This window comes from Leptodactylus fuscus, chromosome 7, assembly GCF_031893055.1.
Source record: "Leptodactylus fuscus isolate aLepFus1 chromosome 7, aLepFus1.hap2, whole genome shotgun sequence".
NCBI lineage: Eukaryota > Metazoa > Chordata > Amphibia > Anura > Leptodactylidae > Leptodactylus > Leptodactylus fuscus.
Window position 1 is genome coordinate 128469854 of NC_134271.1, and position 14322 is coordinate 128484175.

Sequence of the window (14322 nt, forward strand, 5' to 3'; positions counted from 1 at the left end):
AAGACAGAAATAACTTCACACTAAGGCTTTTTCTTTATAATAAGAATTTATTCTGGTGCGGAGGACGTTACTATTGTAATGACTATTTCATAATGGTTGGGTCTGGTATAGCTCATAGGCAAACTCTTCTGTATGAGCCTGATCTTTACACAATCCAATGAAGTCTATTTCAAGTTGAAAGGGTCCGTCTGCTCGGTCGGCAAGTGTAAAACCGAGGGTGGTGATCTGGAAAAGAAGAGAATGCGAGGCTTACTTTCTTTTCAGTGACTTCTACGTGCTGTGTGTGTTAATGCGGCTTCATGCAGTGACAGATCCCACTTTCCATCTCCCGTTAATTTCAATGGCTTCTTTATTATTCACTAGCAGCAATGAGCAGGCAGATTCTGTCCGGACCTCCCATGGACTGGAACGGGGGGTTGGAATATTTGCATGGTGGATACTGACACAAAAATCTGCCATTTCCTCCAAAAGGAGTGTTTCAGGAACCACCTACCACCAATCTATTATTGACCTTTAGGGTAAGTTCACACTGGTTTTTTTGGACCGGAACGTAAGGCGGAGGCCGCTTCAGGTTCCGGTCCAAAATACGAATAGCTGCAACTGGATGCACTGCACTGGCATCCAGTCACGTACTCGTCTCCGGATTAGGCCCAAATGAATGGGCTTAGTCAGGAGGGAGTGTCTTCAGGCGGATGTTGTGAGGCGACTCTGCCTAAAGAATGAGCATGTCGCTTCTTTTTCCGGGAGCCAAAACAAACGGCTCCCGGGAACGCGAAAAAAAACTGACCGGTTCCCATTAATTTCAATGGGAGCCCATGTGAACCTACCCTTAAATGAGAGCATCAAAATCCTACACACATGTATGCTCACACAATGGCTATGGATCCTTAGAGACAGGGTGAAATCGAATGTATCTACTGCTAGACTTTAAAGAGGAGCTCTCCAGGAATGCCTGGTTTTGTAAGTACTTCTGCCCCCGTAATATAACAAACATCTGAAATTTTTTCCGATTATTCCTCCTGGAAATCCAGTTGGAATGTGCCACTACCCACACTCGCTATTCAATCAATGCCACCACTATGGAAGGGGGTCTCCTTAAACAGTATGCAATGGATATGGTAACACCCAGCGGTCATTTCATTCATAAGTGTCTTAGAGGAGTAACACATTGCAGTATAAGGGTAAGTTCACAGCAGAAAAGAGGAATTTGAAATTGCCATCGGAGGGGGTCTTCACACCGTCCTCAGCCCCGAGAAACTGGAGAGGGGACGACTTTCCCGGCGTTCAGCTTTTTGAGCGGGTTTTTAAAGATGTCCGCCTGCAGCCTCTCCATGCAGAATCCGTTTTTTTTCGGCCGGACACAAAGTCCTGCATATCCGACACTGGTGGTTACCTTTAAAAACCCATTTAAATGAATGGGTTTTAACCCCTTCCCGACATGCGCCGTAATAGTACGGCGCATGTCGGGTCTGTAACTATGGCGACCGCCCGGGAGCCGGGCGGCCGCCATAGCCGCCGGGTGTCTACTGCTTTAAGCAGTAGACAACCGGCTCCAATGCCTCCGATCGGTCCGGGGACCGATCGGAGGCATTAACCCCTCCGGCGCCGCGGTCAAAGGCGCCGGAGGCGCCATTTTCCCAGCGGCGCATGGGCGCCGCCATTTTGGCCGGGATCGCCGGCTCCTGGAGCATGCTCCAGGGCTGACGTCCCGTTGCCATGACAGCCAGGAGCCTTGTACAGGCTCCCAGGCTTGTCTGCAAAGCCTCTCTTTTGCAGGCTGGTCTATGCAGCCTGCAAAAGAAAGGATGCTTTTTTGCAATGCATTAGCATTGTAATGCATTGCATTAGTGATCAGACCCCCTGGGGTTCAACACCCCTAGGGGGGTCTAATAAATGCAAAAAAAATAATAAAAAAAAAAATATATAAAAAGAATTAAAAGTTCAAATCACCCCCCTTTCCCTAGAACACATATAAAAGTAGTTAAAAACTGTGAAACACATACATGTTAGGTATCCCCGCGTCCGAAATCGCCCGCTCTACAAATCTATAAAAATATTTTTCCTGTTCGGTAAACGCCGTAGCGGGAAAAATAGTCGAAAGTGCCAAACCGCCGTTTTTTCACTGTTTTGATTCTGATAAAAATTTTAATAAAAAGTGATCAAAGCAATAACATTTCCCCGAAAATGGTAGAACTAAAAAGTACACCCGGCCCCGCAAAAAAAGACGCCCTATGCATCCCCGTACACTTACGTATAAAAAAGTTACGGCCATCGGAATATGGCGACTTTTAGAAAAAAAATTTTTTTAACACAGTTTTGGAATTTTTTTTAGGGGTCAAAATGTAAATAAAACCATATAAATTTGGTATCCCTGGAACTGTACTGAAACACAGAATATAAGGGACATGTCATTTTGGCTGCACAGTGAACGCCGTAAAACCAAAGCCCGTAAGAAAGTCGCAGAAATGCATTTTTTCTTCAAATCCACCCCATTCTGAATTTTTTTCCTGCTTCCCAGTACATTATATAGAATAATTAATGGTAGCATCATGAAGAAAAATTTGTCCCGCAAAAATTAAGACCTCATATGACTCTGGGAGCGGAGAAATAAAAAAGTTATGGGGTTTAGAAGGAGGGGAGTCAAAAATGAAAATCAAAAAATGCCATCGGCGGGAAGGGGTTAAAGGTGACCGCCAGGAAGCCATCCTCTCTCCGTTTCTTGGGCTGAGGACAGAAACCTGGCGGAATGGCACAGGGCAAACACTGGGCACAAGTGTGAACGTCCCCTCACTCTCATTCCTCTGTCTCTCATTGAAAACAAAGACACAGAGCGGCACGTTGTGTGGTAAAATTTCACAAGGAAGAGATGTTTATAAACCCAAAAATGGCCTCTCGCCTCCTATTGTTGTGAGGCAGTCACAACAACTATCGCTCTGTATTGTTACCCAAATTAAAGGTGGGAGCGGACCTGTCCCCTGTCACAAGGGAGGTGTCAGGAATTAGCAAATAACTGGGGTGGGCAGGGAAGGATGGCACATGCACTCAGGAAGGGTGGGGCTCACAGTAACACAGGTTGGTTAAAAAGATTCTTTATTGGCTAAAAGCACAATGCATTTCAGGAATACTTTCCCTTTTTCAAGCTCATAGAAGTACTTATTTATCTTTGTCAGTACGACTTCTGTGGACTTGTAAAAAGGATAGTATTCCCAAAACATGTTGTGATTTTAACCAACCTATGTGACTGTGAGCCCCACCCTTCCTGAGTGTGCATGTTGTCCTCCCCACCCCAACTATAGGTAATTTTCATTGAAAACAATGAAAGGTAATATTCCTGAAAATCAGCAGCAAATTCTTACATGTGAATATATACTAAGGGGTAGGGACACAGAAAATGGCCGCTTACACAGTAAGCTGGTGTAAGCAGCCATTTTTTTGTGGCCTGGGCATGCGCAGTCGGCTCTGCCCAAGGCCTAGAAGATTGAAACCCTGAATGGAAGAAGATGCAAGGAGAGGCCATTCCAGAATAAGACAGAGGCGTCACTGGAGAGTTTTCTCGCAGCATTGGGAATGCCCCCAGTGCTGTTGGAGCGCTGGGGCCCGCCCCCAGTGCAGCAAGAGAGCTCATTTGCATACCGAAGAAAACCCGGATTTCTACCAAACGGCGGTGCGGAGAAGACTTCTAAAGGTAGGAGAAGAATAGCCTTTCTTAAGGCTATTCCTACGTATTAGGGAGAAAAAAAAAGGGTATCCAATGATAGGATCCCTTTAACACTTTGTGTGAATGATCTGAAAGAAAGATTATGAATGATAATCTGTTTTCCCTTAGCCCAAACAGCAGCACAACTGGGGTATTCCTGCCCCTATGAGCTGTTAGGACAGGTGGAATTTTTAATTACCTAACAGCTTTTGACCTCTATAAGAGGCCGGAAGACCTGCTCCTCCCTTGTGTTAGTAACAAGTATGATATACAGAGCAATCTATGCCAAGAGCTACACACACATACACAAAATCTGTACAATAGCACCTCTTAGGGAGGGAGCCTTGTGCTGCTGTTTGGGCTAAGGGAAAACAGATTATCATTCATAATCTTTCTTTCCCCCTACGCCCAACAGCAGCACAACTGGGGATTTAGCAAGTATTATCTCCCCTAGGGCGGGACCTCCTGGCAGGCTGATGCCAAGATGGAGTGCCCAAATGCTGTAGCATCAGCCGTACGCCAGTCCAATCTGTAGTGTTTGGCAAAAGTCAGCTGTGAGCTCCAAGAGGCTGCAGCACATATCTGCTCTAGAGAGATTAACCGTGTCTCTGCCCATGATGTCGCCACTGCTCGGGTGGCATGGGCTCGTAGGAAATCTGGAACAGGAAGATTCTGAGCCCGTAGGGAACAGCTGATAGCTTCTCTGATCCATCTAGACAGGGTTACCTTTGATGCTTTAGCGCCTCTATTGTGGCCAAACACATTAACCAGAAGATTCTCTGATCTTCGGAACGGTGCTGTACGATCCAGGTAGATACGTAGTGCTCTTACCAGATCCAGGGTGTGTAGCTTCTCCTCCTGCTCAGTGGCAGGGGAGGGAAAGAACCCCGGTAGGGTGATCACTTGATTGGTGTTCTGAAGTGTGGGTACCTTCGGCAAGAATCCTGGGACGAACCTTAGCTGTACTCTGTCAGGAAAGAAAGTTATGAAAGGTTCGGAGGCTGCTAGAGCCTGCAATTCGCCAACCCTCTTGGCGGAGGTTATTGCCAACAGAAAGATCACTTTAAATGACAGGTACTTCCAGTCCACTTCAGATAATGGTTCGAAGGGGGGCACACATAGCCCTTGTAGAACCGCAGCCAGGTCCCACCTGGGGACAGGGGGCCGTACCTGGGGGCGGAGCCTGGCAGCCCCCCTAAGGAACTGTTTGACAAGAGGATCTTGTGATAACCGTGTCTCCAGGAGAGCAGATAGAGCTGACACTTGAACCTTGAGGGTGGCAGGTGCTAGTCCTCTCTCCAAGCCGTTCTGTAAGAACTCTAGGACTGCATCTCTGTCTGGATCGCGGTGGCTGCCTGTACACCAATCTCGGAATATCCGGGCGATCCTTTGGTAGCTCTGATTGGTTGCCTCTGCTCTTGAATGGGCTAAGGTACTTAGCACTCCCTGGGACAATCCTCTGTCTGCACGTATGGCGCGGTTAGCCTCCAGGCAGTGAGGTTGAATTTGTCTAGGCCCAGGCAAGGCCGACTGTTCAGTGACACCAGGTTCCTGATTGGTGGAAGCCTCCAGTAGTTCCCCCGACTCATAAGGATAAGGTCGGTGAACCATGCCCTTTTTGGCCAGAACGGCATGATCACTATTGCCGAAGTCTGGTCCTGCCTGAGTTTCGCCAATACCTTCGGTATCATCGGGATGGGAGGGAACACGTATGCCAGTTCGAACCTCCATGGTATTGACAGGGCATCCACAGCCAAAGGGTTGTCTTCCCGGTACAGGGAGCAAAACTTTTCTACTTTGGCATTGTGTTGGGTGGCCATCAGATCCACCTCGGGGAGACCCCACCTCCTGGTCAGGTAGTGGAAGATGTCCTGGTTCAGGGACCATTCGACTGCGGTTGGCCGTCCTCTGCTGAGTTGATCCGCTAGGATGTTCAGGCGGCCCTGGATATGTACCGCGGCCAGCTGGGAGAGGTTTCGTTCTGCCCAGGAGAAGATCAGGTTGGTGACTTGCATGAGCGAGGGGGACCTGGTTCCTCCCTGCTTGTTGATGTAGTGGACTGTCGTCAGATTGTCTGATCTTACTTTGACCGCTTTCCCTCGTAGAAGTGGTGCAAATGACAGAAGGGCTCGATGAACTGCGGTAAGCTCGCGCCAGTTGGATGAGTGCGTCCTCTCCCGCTGATTCCATGTACCTTGAACCGGGGTCTCCCCCAGATGAGCTCCCCAGCCTGTGAGGGAGGCATCTGTAGTCAACAGGGTCCAGGTGGGCTGGACCGAGGACTTCCCATCTCGCAGATGGGTCCACCAGGGCAAGGTTTGCCGGGTGCTGATGGTTAACTGGATTGGCTTCTGTAAACCTGAAGGACTGTGATTCCAGACTCTCAAGATCTCGTTCTGTAGAGGGCGCATATGCCATAGGGCCCAAGGAACTGCATCTAGGGCAGCGGACATCAATCCGATGACCTTCATCGCCGTCCTGATGGTGACCTTCCGTGTGGAAGACAAATGATGTGCCGCCCGAGCAATTTTCCTTTTGCGAGGAGAGGGTAGAGAGACCGTCATGTTGAGAGAGTCTAGAATAAGTCCCAGGAACTGAACTCGTGTTGATGGCACCATCACTGACTTCTGCCAGTTTACCAGCCACCCCAGCTTGTCTAGTAGAGCTACGACGGTCTGCACCTGCGTGGTAAGAACCTCCTTTGAATGAGCCTTCAGAAGCCAGTCGTCCAGGTACGGGACTATGAATATGCATTGAAGGCGCAGGGCGGCAGCGACCGGAGCTATGACCTTTGTGAAGGTGTGGGGGGCGGAGGATATGCCGAACGGGAGGGCTGCGAACTGGAAGTGCGCCTCTTTCCCCTGTATGTCTACGGCAATCCTTAGGAACTTTCGGTGTGCCAGAAAGATGGGTATGTGGAGGTAGGCGTCCTTCAGGTCCAGAGTGACGAAGTGATCTCCAGGGTGCATGAAAGGTAGTACTGACCTTATGGTTTCCATGCAAAACCGCAGCCTGCGGATGAAGTGATTCAGATACCTGAGATCGATGATCATACGCCACTCGCCTGATGGCTTGGGGACCAAGAAGACTGGAGAGTAGACGCCTGTGCCTTGTTCTGCGCGAGGAACCATCTCTAGCACGGCCTTGTCCACGTACTCCTGAATCAATCTCTCCAGATGAAGTCTCTCTGAAGTCTCTTCTCTGGCGGCTGGGAAACAAAATTAATTTTATAACCTTCCTGGATCATCTGGATGACCCAGGGGTCCCGAATATTCTGGCCTCTGGTGCCTCTTCGAGTGCCTCTTCCTCGAAAGGAGGTACTCCGACCTTCAAGGGGCTGTGGCAGGTTCTTGCTCTTAGAGTCGGCCCAGCCTTCCATGATATGGTCGAGCTCCCTTCCGAACAGCCATCCGGGCTCAAAGGGGAGACCACAGAGGCTATTTTTGGAAGTAAGGTCAGCCTTCCAGGGCTTCAGCCATAGGGGTCGGCGAGCCACAGTAGCCAGTGCCATGGATCTAGCCGCCAGACGGGTCTGAAAATGGGTAGCTTCTGTCAGGTGATCCACCAACAGCGTGATGTCGGACACTGCCGCGAGGAGATCATCACGATCCACGCCGGAATCGATGTCCTTGGCCAGGGATGACAGTTCTGCGCGTAAGCCAGTTGCTACCTCATTCGCGACCATGCCCAAAGAGGCCTGGGCAGAGGCGGACGAATATACACGCCTCAAAGATCCTTCGACTCGGCGATCCATGGGGTCCCTGAGGCCCGAGCCGTCCTCTGATGGAAGGATGGAGCGCCTTGATAACTTGGCCACGGCGACGTCCACCTTTGGCGGGGGACCCCACGCCTTTAGTTGACTCTCAGAGACGGGAAAAAGTGCCTTGAAGTGTGTGGATGGCGCAAAGGATCTCTCTGGGTGCCTCCATTCGCCCTCCATCAGGCGGAGCATCTCCGAAGAGGGCCTGAAGATACGAGACCTACGGCTAGAGCCTTCCCCGCCTTCCCGGTCTCTGATTCTTAGGGTCTTGAATACTCTGGACATTTTGTCCAGGGGAAAAATCTCCTTCTCCTCCTCCGTACTAGAAGACGACTCCACATCCCTGAGGCGCAGCTTTTCCAGAGGCGGCAGGGACAATTCGCAATCCAGCCGTGGCCTCTTGGCCAGGGAGACGGCTTCCATTCTTTTCATGGAGTCCTGGACGTACCCCTTCACCCAGGACACCATCTCTCGCATGGGAGTTGTTTCAACAGAGGGGGCCCTGCACCCCTGACAGAAGCGATATTGGGAGTCATCAGGCAGCGGCACTCTACAAGAAGCGCACGCCAGATGCTTCCTTTTGGAAGTAGCCTTCCTTCTAGGCGGAACAGTGGAGGAAGAAGAAGACATTCTGAGGAGGAAGAAAAAGGATACACTAACTACTTACTGCACTCAGAGATGCAACTCTCCAACCTCCCTCCCCCCCCCCCCCCCCCGGCCATGTCCACCAAACCTTAGTCAATGAAGACAGTTCTCCAGCACAGAAATTGACCAGGGAGCTTCACCAACTGATGTGCTTGCAACCGGAGCGACAAGCACTAACTGAAGCTCTAAGGGGACTTAAATAGGCCAGGGGGCAGGGTTTTGCCCGGAGCCCCGCCCAAGGGGTAGGGGCTACAACGGAGCCAGAATCTCATGAAAAAAAGGGGAGGGGAGAAGACAGGGGGAGGGGGATCTGACCCAGGTATGGTCCCCAGGACCGGGGGACCCCCCTCCCGAACTACCGTGCAATGCTCGTGTCTAGGGGTTGTTCTCTTCCCGTCCGCCGCGAGACCCGCGCACTGCGCATGTGCGGTGGACCCTATTAGACGGCGGACCGGAGGAACCTGAGAAAGGTTCCTAGGTCTAGCGTTCCTAGGGGAAAGCCCCGACCCGGCGCGCCAGCCGGACAGGAGCGTGTACGAGCCGGCAGGGTCCCCGCCGGGAGAAGGGGACCTCTGCTGAAAAAAGAGGATGTCCAGAAAAGAGATCTTCTGCTGTCAGGTACTGGTGGGGGAGAGTAGTGGACCCCTATAGGAGGTCAGAACATCTGCTCCCCCCCTGACCACCTGTCCTGTCCCACAGGACAGAAAAAAACACAAGGGAGGAGCAGGTCTTCCGGCCTCTTATAGAGGTCAAAAGCTGTTAGGTAATTAAAAATTCCACCTGTCCTAACAGCTCATAGGGGCAGGAATACCCCAGTTGTGCTGCTGTTGGGCGTAGGGGGACAAAAAAAGAATTGAAGTTGCTACTTCTCAGCTGGAATTCATGGATCCCTCAATAAGTCTTTGAGAGATCTGTGAAATCAGATTACCCATAGCTGGGCACTTGGCCTGGAAAGAGAAAAGTACTTTACCCACCTTATCTGGCCACAATGGGTACTGGCCATCTTGAATTCTTCCTCTGCTGGTCAGGAAGAACTTAGACAAAGGAATCTGAAAAAAATTAAAAAGGGGGTTAAAGCAGATTTGACGTTCCAATAGTTCCCAGAATCTGGGCACCCCCAACCAGGAAGGTTTTAGGGTGGGTTTACACCAGCGCCCCATCTCCTTTTTGCAAGTTTCCGTTTTCTGTCGGCAGAAACCCGGAATTCAATGTCCGCCCATGAGCTTCTTCTGCTCTCCGCGGTGAAACTTTTTTTTTTTTAACCAGAAACAAAGTTCTGCATGTCCCACTTTGTGTCCGGTTAAAAAAAAAGGTTTTTCCGCGGAGAGGTAGAAGACGCTCACGGGCGGACACTTTACAAACCCATTCATTTGAAAGTAATTGGTTTGTAAACTGTCTGCCGTTTTCCGTCTCTTGTCCAGTTTCTCGGGCAGGAAACGGAAACCTGCAAAACTGAGATCGGCCGCAGGTGTGAACCCGCCCTTACCAAAAAGATTTGATTTGGCCTCACGTGCAGGAGGAGCTGAGCAGATTGATCATACTATATACTGCAATGGTTACCTTCACATCCTGCCAGTAGGGACCACCACGAGTGTATAGGAAATAGTTGTATAAATCATCCCACTGTACAGAGAAATAGGTTTCAGACTGAATGTTCACCATCCAGGGTCGGCCATCTCCACGGATCCTCAAGTGCAGCGTATTAAATTTGGACCAATCAAAACACTTTTTCCTATTGAACGCTCCCTGCAATAAACAAACATGTTTTCTATGAAGCGATGGGAAGAGGACACAAGACACATAATCCTTATGATATGTATGACCAGGTATATTTTTCCAGTGTCCCTTCATAAGGACATGTCTGTACCTGGCCAGTCACTTTAAAGTGAATCTGTCAGGGACACCCAGAGGCCCTTATCTATCAGATGTTTAGAGATCTGAATCAATTTGTTGTAAAGCCATCCATGCCTGCAATAAACAAAGGGATTCAATCGTTAAAATGATATTTTTTCTCGATCACACGTAGGAATAGCCTTAAGAAAGGCTATTCTTCTCCTACCTTTAGATGTCTTCTCTGCGCCGTGTTCGGTAGAAATCCCAGTTTTCTTCGGTATGTAAATGAGTTCTCTCACAGCACTGGGGGCGGTCCTCAGCACTCAAACAGCACTGGGGGCGTCCCCAATGCTGCAAGAGACATTTCCAGCGACGCCTCTATCTTCGTCTGGAACACCCTCTTTCAGCGCTGGGGGTCAAACTTCTACGCAAGTGCAGTCAGCTATGCCATCAGGCCTCAGGCAGAGCTAACTGCGCATGCCCCCGGTAATTTTACTGTGCAAGTGGCCATTTTCTTGTGGCTGCTTACACAGTAAGCTGGAGTAAGCGTCCACAGGCATGCGCAGTCGGCTCTGCCCAAGGCCCGATGGCAGAGCCGACTGCGTATGCCTAGAAGTTTGAAGGCAGCGCCGAAAGAAGACGCAGAGAGAGGGCGTTCCAGAAGAAGATGGAGGCAGCACTGGAGAGTTCTCTCGCAGTATTGGGGGCGCCCCCAGTACTGTAGGAGCGCTGAGGACCGCCCCCAATGCTGCGAGAGAACTCATTTCTACCAAATGGCGGTGCAGAGAAGACCTCTAAAGGTAGGAGAAGAATAGTCTTTCTTAAAGCTATTCCTATGTGTTATCGAGAAAAAAAATGTCATTTTAATGATAGAATCCCTTTAATGCAAGTCACAGGTATCAGTGGTCTCTGAGACATCACCCTGAAGGCCAGAAGAGCACTGACGAGGAACATGAGGGAACCCAGGGGAGGTGAGCATAAGGGTACGTTCACACGGCATTGAATTTGAGGTGGATTCCGCCTCAAAATTAGCTCAACAGACAAATTTCAATGGGAGGCAGGTGCTGATTTTTTTCAGGTAGCAAAATAATGGTTGTTATGGTTAATCTTACGGTGGATTCCACCTCATAACTCCCATTGAAGTGAATGGAAAGTGTGGAATTTGGTCAAGTGAAAAAATTCTGCTTCAGATTCCTTAAGTAGAATATTTTGAGCTTGGACAAATTCTACCATGTGAACATCTCCTAAGAGTTTATGATGTTTCTGCACCTCCACTTATTATACTCTGGGGTATAGAATAATAAAGTTTGCAAACACTAATAAACTAGTTTTTTGGTATCCGCCAATACATGGGAGCCTACAGACACCTCAGAGGTATACAACAGGCAATACCCTGGACGTATATCATCGATGTGTAGAAAAACTGCACTTTTATCAGCCCCCAAGCTCTACATTGAACATCCATATAGAAAGACCCATTACTAATAATAATGACCTGGACAAACCTTTGGAGCCTTGGATCTCAAGGTACAATATCCGCTGAATTTCGTTTCGCCATCGCGGGGCACATCGTTATTGAGCACCCCATGAAACAGAGCAGTCTGGTTGTTGTTGCCCATGGTCAGGTGGGCCTGGCTTTTACCACCTATCTCCACATCGGATGACACCACCCAATTCTGCAGATCCTCTGGGTCTCTGAACTCCCACACCACACTTGTCTGCTCCAGCAGGTCCACCCTCAGTGGTTTCCCATTTGGCCCTCTCAGGTGATCCGCTGCTTCTTTCATCAGAAGACCCAAGTTTTTCTTGAGGCTTGTAACTCCATTTTTTATGCTAAAATCGGTCTTTTTCCAAAAAGGTGTATTATCTGGAGGGAGGCCGGGTCTCCTGTAACTACTGCTGTATAACAGCGGCTGGTGAAAGGCAGGATACAAGGCAAGACAGTGTCTATTAGTCCATTGGTTCTTGCATAGACTGAGTCCTCGGTTCATTTTAAGGGTTGCAGCCATGGTGTCATAAAGTGCCGCTCGGTATAACCGTCACTTGGCTCTTATACCTTCTCTGAATCCAGATACATTTTCCTGCACAAAGAGTAGGAAATGAATAGTATGAAAATTATAGGGACAGATCTCTACAGGTTATAAAAGGGGTCATCTACGACTATAATATTGAGTGCCATATCCGCTTCTTAGGCAGTAACACCCCGTCCATCGGTCACTTGGCCAAGCTCCATCTGAGTCCCATTCAAATGAATGGGACTGAGCTGCAATACCAATTACGGCCACTGTATAACATATGGCGCTGTGCCTGGTAAGAAGTGAAAAGGTCAAAACGCTCACTATCCTAGTTCCACATAACCACTAAGTAAATCTTCATTAATAAAGTATAGGGAACTGTATAAACGTAATCAGCAATTTATTGTGTTTTTCTTTTGGAGCCAATCACCCCTACCCTGCCCCATAGCTGAAAAGCCTGCCCAGCCCCCAAAACCCCCCTCACGGGAAAATTGACCTACATGTAAGTGGTCCTTGGTACAAAAAAGGTTGGCGACTGCTGCCCTGGGGTTGTCTAAAAATAAAAATTGAACTATACAAAAAAATAAGATGGAATCACCCTTTCTTCCTAGTCCATATAGAAAAAGAAACGAAAACAAACACACTAGGCACCCCTGCACCCAAACGATAGATATATAGAAATATTTATTTCATAAGGTGAACGCCGTATTGGGAGGGAAAAAAGATCTGAATGGGTGAACTGCTGTTCTTAAGCTGCATTATCACCTTCTAAAAGACTGAATGAAAAGCAACCAAAACGTCAGAGAATCCCCAAATTGTACCAATAAAAACCACAAAAAAGATGCCTTAGGGCCCGTGCACACGATGTACCGCGGCGCTCATTCTGACACGTAAACTCGTGTCAGAGTCAGTGCTTCAAAACGGAATCCCATTGACTTCAATGGGTTCTGTCTTAGGCGCACTACTCATTGAACTCAACGGGTTAAAAAGCCTCCCATTGATTTCAACGTGTAACGCGTGTAAGACGGAACCCATTGAAGTCAACGGGATTCTGTTTTTAAGCGCTGACTCTGACACGAGTTTACGTGTCAGAATGAGCTTCGCGTTACATCGTGTGCACGGGCCCTTAGGCCAATTTGACATCTGCGTTCGGCTTTCTGTTCATGGAGTCCAAATGGAAACCTATATGGATTAAAAAGTGGTTACCTAAGGAAACCATAATGGGGTCCGTGTGGTTTCAGCATGAAACAAACAGAGAAAAAAAAAAAAAAAACTCCTGCAAGCAGAACTTTTCTCTCCTTAAGTTTCACAGGGAAACCACACGGACCCCATGATAGTCTATGGGGTCTGCAGATTTCCTTAGGCTTTTTAATACGTTTCCATTCAGGGGGACTCCCCGAATACAGGTGTGAACTGGGCCTTACACAGCTCCATAAACAGAAAACGGCGACAACAATGTGCTCTATTTCTCAAAGTTTTGGGGATTTTTGGTAAAGATCTTAGAATGTAATAAACATGGTATGTATTTGGTATTGTTACGATCATACCGACCCTACAGAATATAGGGAACATGACATTGTGAGCTGCACAAGGAACCCCATAACTAAAGCCATAAGAAAATGCCACAAATGCAAATTTTATTGCCAATTCTACGTTTTTTCCAGTAAATTGTATGGACTACTAGATGGTGCCATGATGGGTGCTGGTCCCTATGATAAGACACTTACTCTGGGGTCGGATCAAGGGCAAAGTAAAGAATTACCATATCCCCCCCACCCCCATTGTGACTATTCAGCCCCCATATAGTCACTATACGACGTCAGGTGCTCGGTTACACAAAGTTCTGGCATGCCCTTACCGTCCTAGAACCTCAGCGGAACAGATGACACGAGCCTCGGCATGACGTCATCCATGTGCGACCAGAGGTGGTAGAATTAGCAAACCTACACCTGTAATTCTACAAATCATCCAGCAGGTGGCAGCCTATTCCCGCCGAGCCACAACCAGAAATGGGCGGAGTTATGGCATCAGCCCATCAGGCTTTGTTTAGGCTGTTTCCGTAATCCCTATGGTAGTAAATAGAAGCTACGTCAATGGCGTAGTAAAGGGAGCTACGTTATATCCGTACATGCTGACTAACGGAGATGGCGTATCTGTCTACGCCGTTTTCGTAACCTTCATATTCATTTATATGGCAGTTACGCAAACCCAGCCGCTGCAGTGTGTAGTGACGGGTATGTCATGTCTGCCATAGAGGTCTATACTGTGATGAGACAACCCTCCGTCATTACATTCCCTTAAAGGGCCACAACACGTGCCGCGCGCTTTCTGCATACACTGGCTGCAAAGCCCACGTGACGCAACGCCCCTCC

At 48.7% G+C, this 14322-nt stretch overlaps 2 protein-coding genes across 2 annotated transcripts in view; both read right to left on the reverse strand.

Moving 5' to 3' along the window:
* The window catches only part of MTA1 (metastasis associated 1), a 229858-nt gene that overhangs the window by 16727 nt on the left and 198809 nt on the right, over positions 1-14322 (reverse strand). The window lies entirely within an intron of this gene.
* On the reverse strand, positions 55-14140 carry NDUFAF1 (NADH:ubiquinone oxidoreductase complex assembly factor 1). Its single transcript, XM_075283029.1, has 5 exons — positions 13809-14140; positions 11441-12016; positions 9663-9848; positions 9077-9151; positions 55-225 (listed from the first exon to the last, which is right to left on the reverse strand). The coding sequence occupies exons 2-5, from the start codon at positions 11942-11944 to the stop codon at positions 88-90; spliced, it is 903 nt and encodes a 300-aa protein (XP_075139130.1). The 5' UTR covers positions 11945-12016; positions 13809-14140; the 3' UTR covers positions 55-87.

Excerpts from the sequence above, each read along its gene's own strand:
- NDUFAF1 (XM_075283029.1), bottom strand. The coding sequence starts at position 11,944 with ATGGCTGCAACCCTTAAAATGAACCGAGGACTCAGTCTATGCAAGAAC. Across the intron at positions 9,849-11,440 it reads TGAGATCCAAGGCTCCAAAG|GGAGCGTTCAATAGGAAAAA; the intron begins GTTTGTCCAGGT and ends TGTTTATTGCAG. Across the intron at positions 226-9,076 it reads ACCCATTGTGGCCAGATAAG|ATCACCACCCTCGGTTTTAC; the intron begins GTGGGTAAAGTA and ends CTTCTTTTCCAG.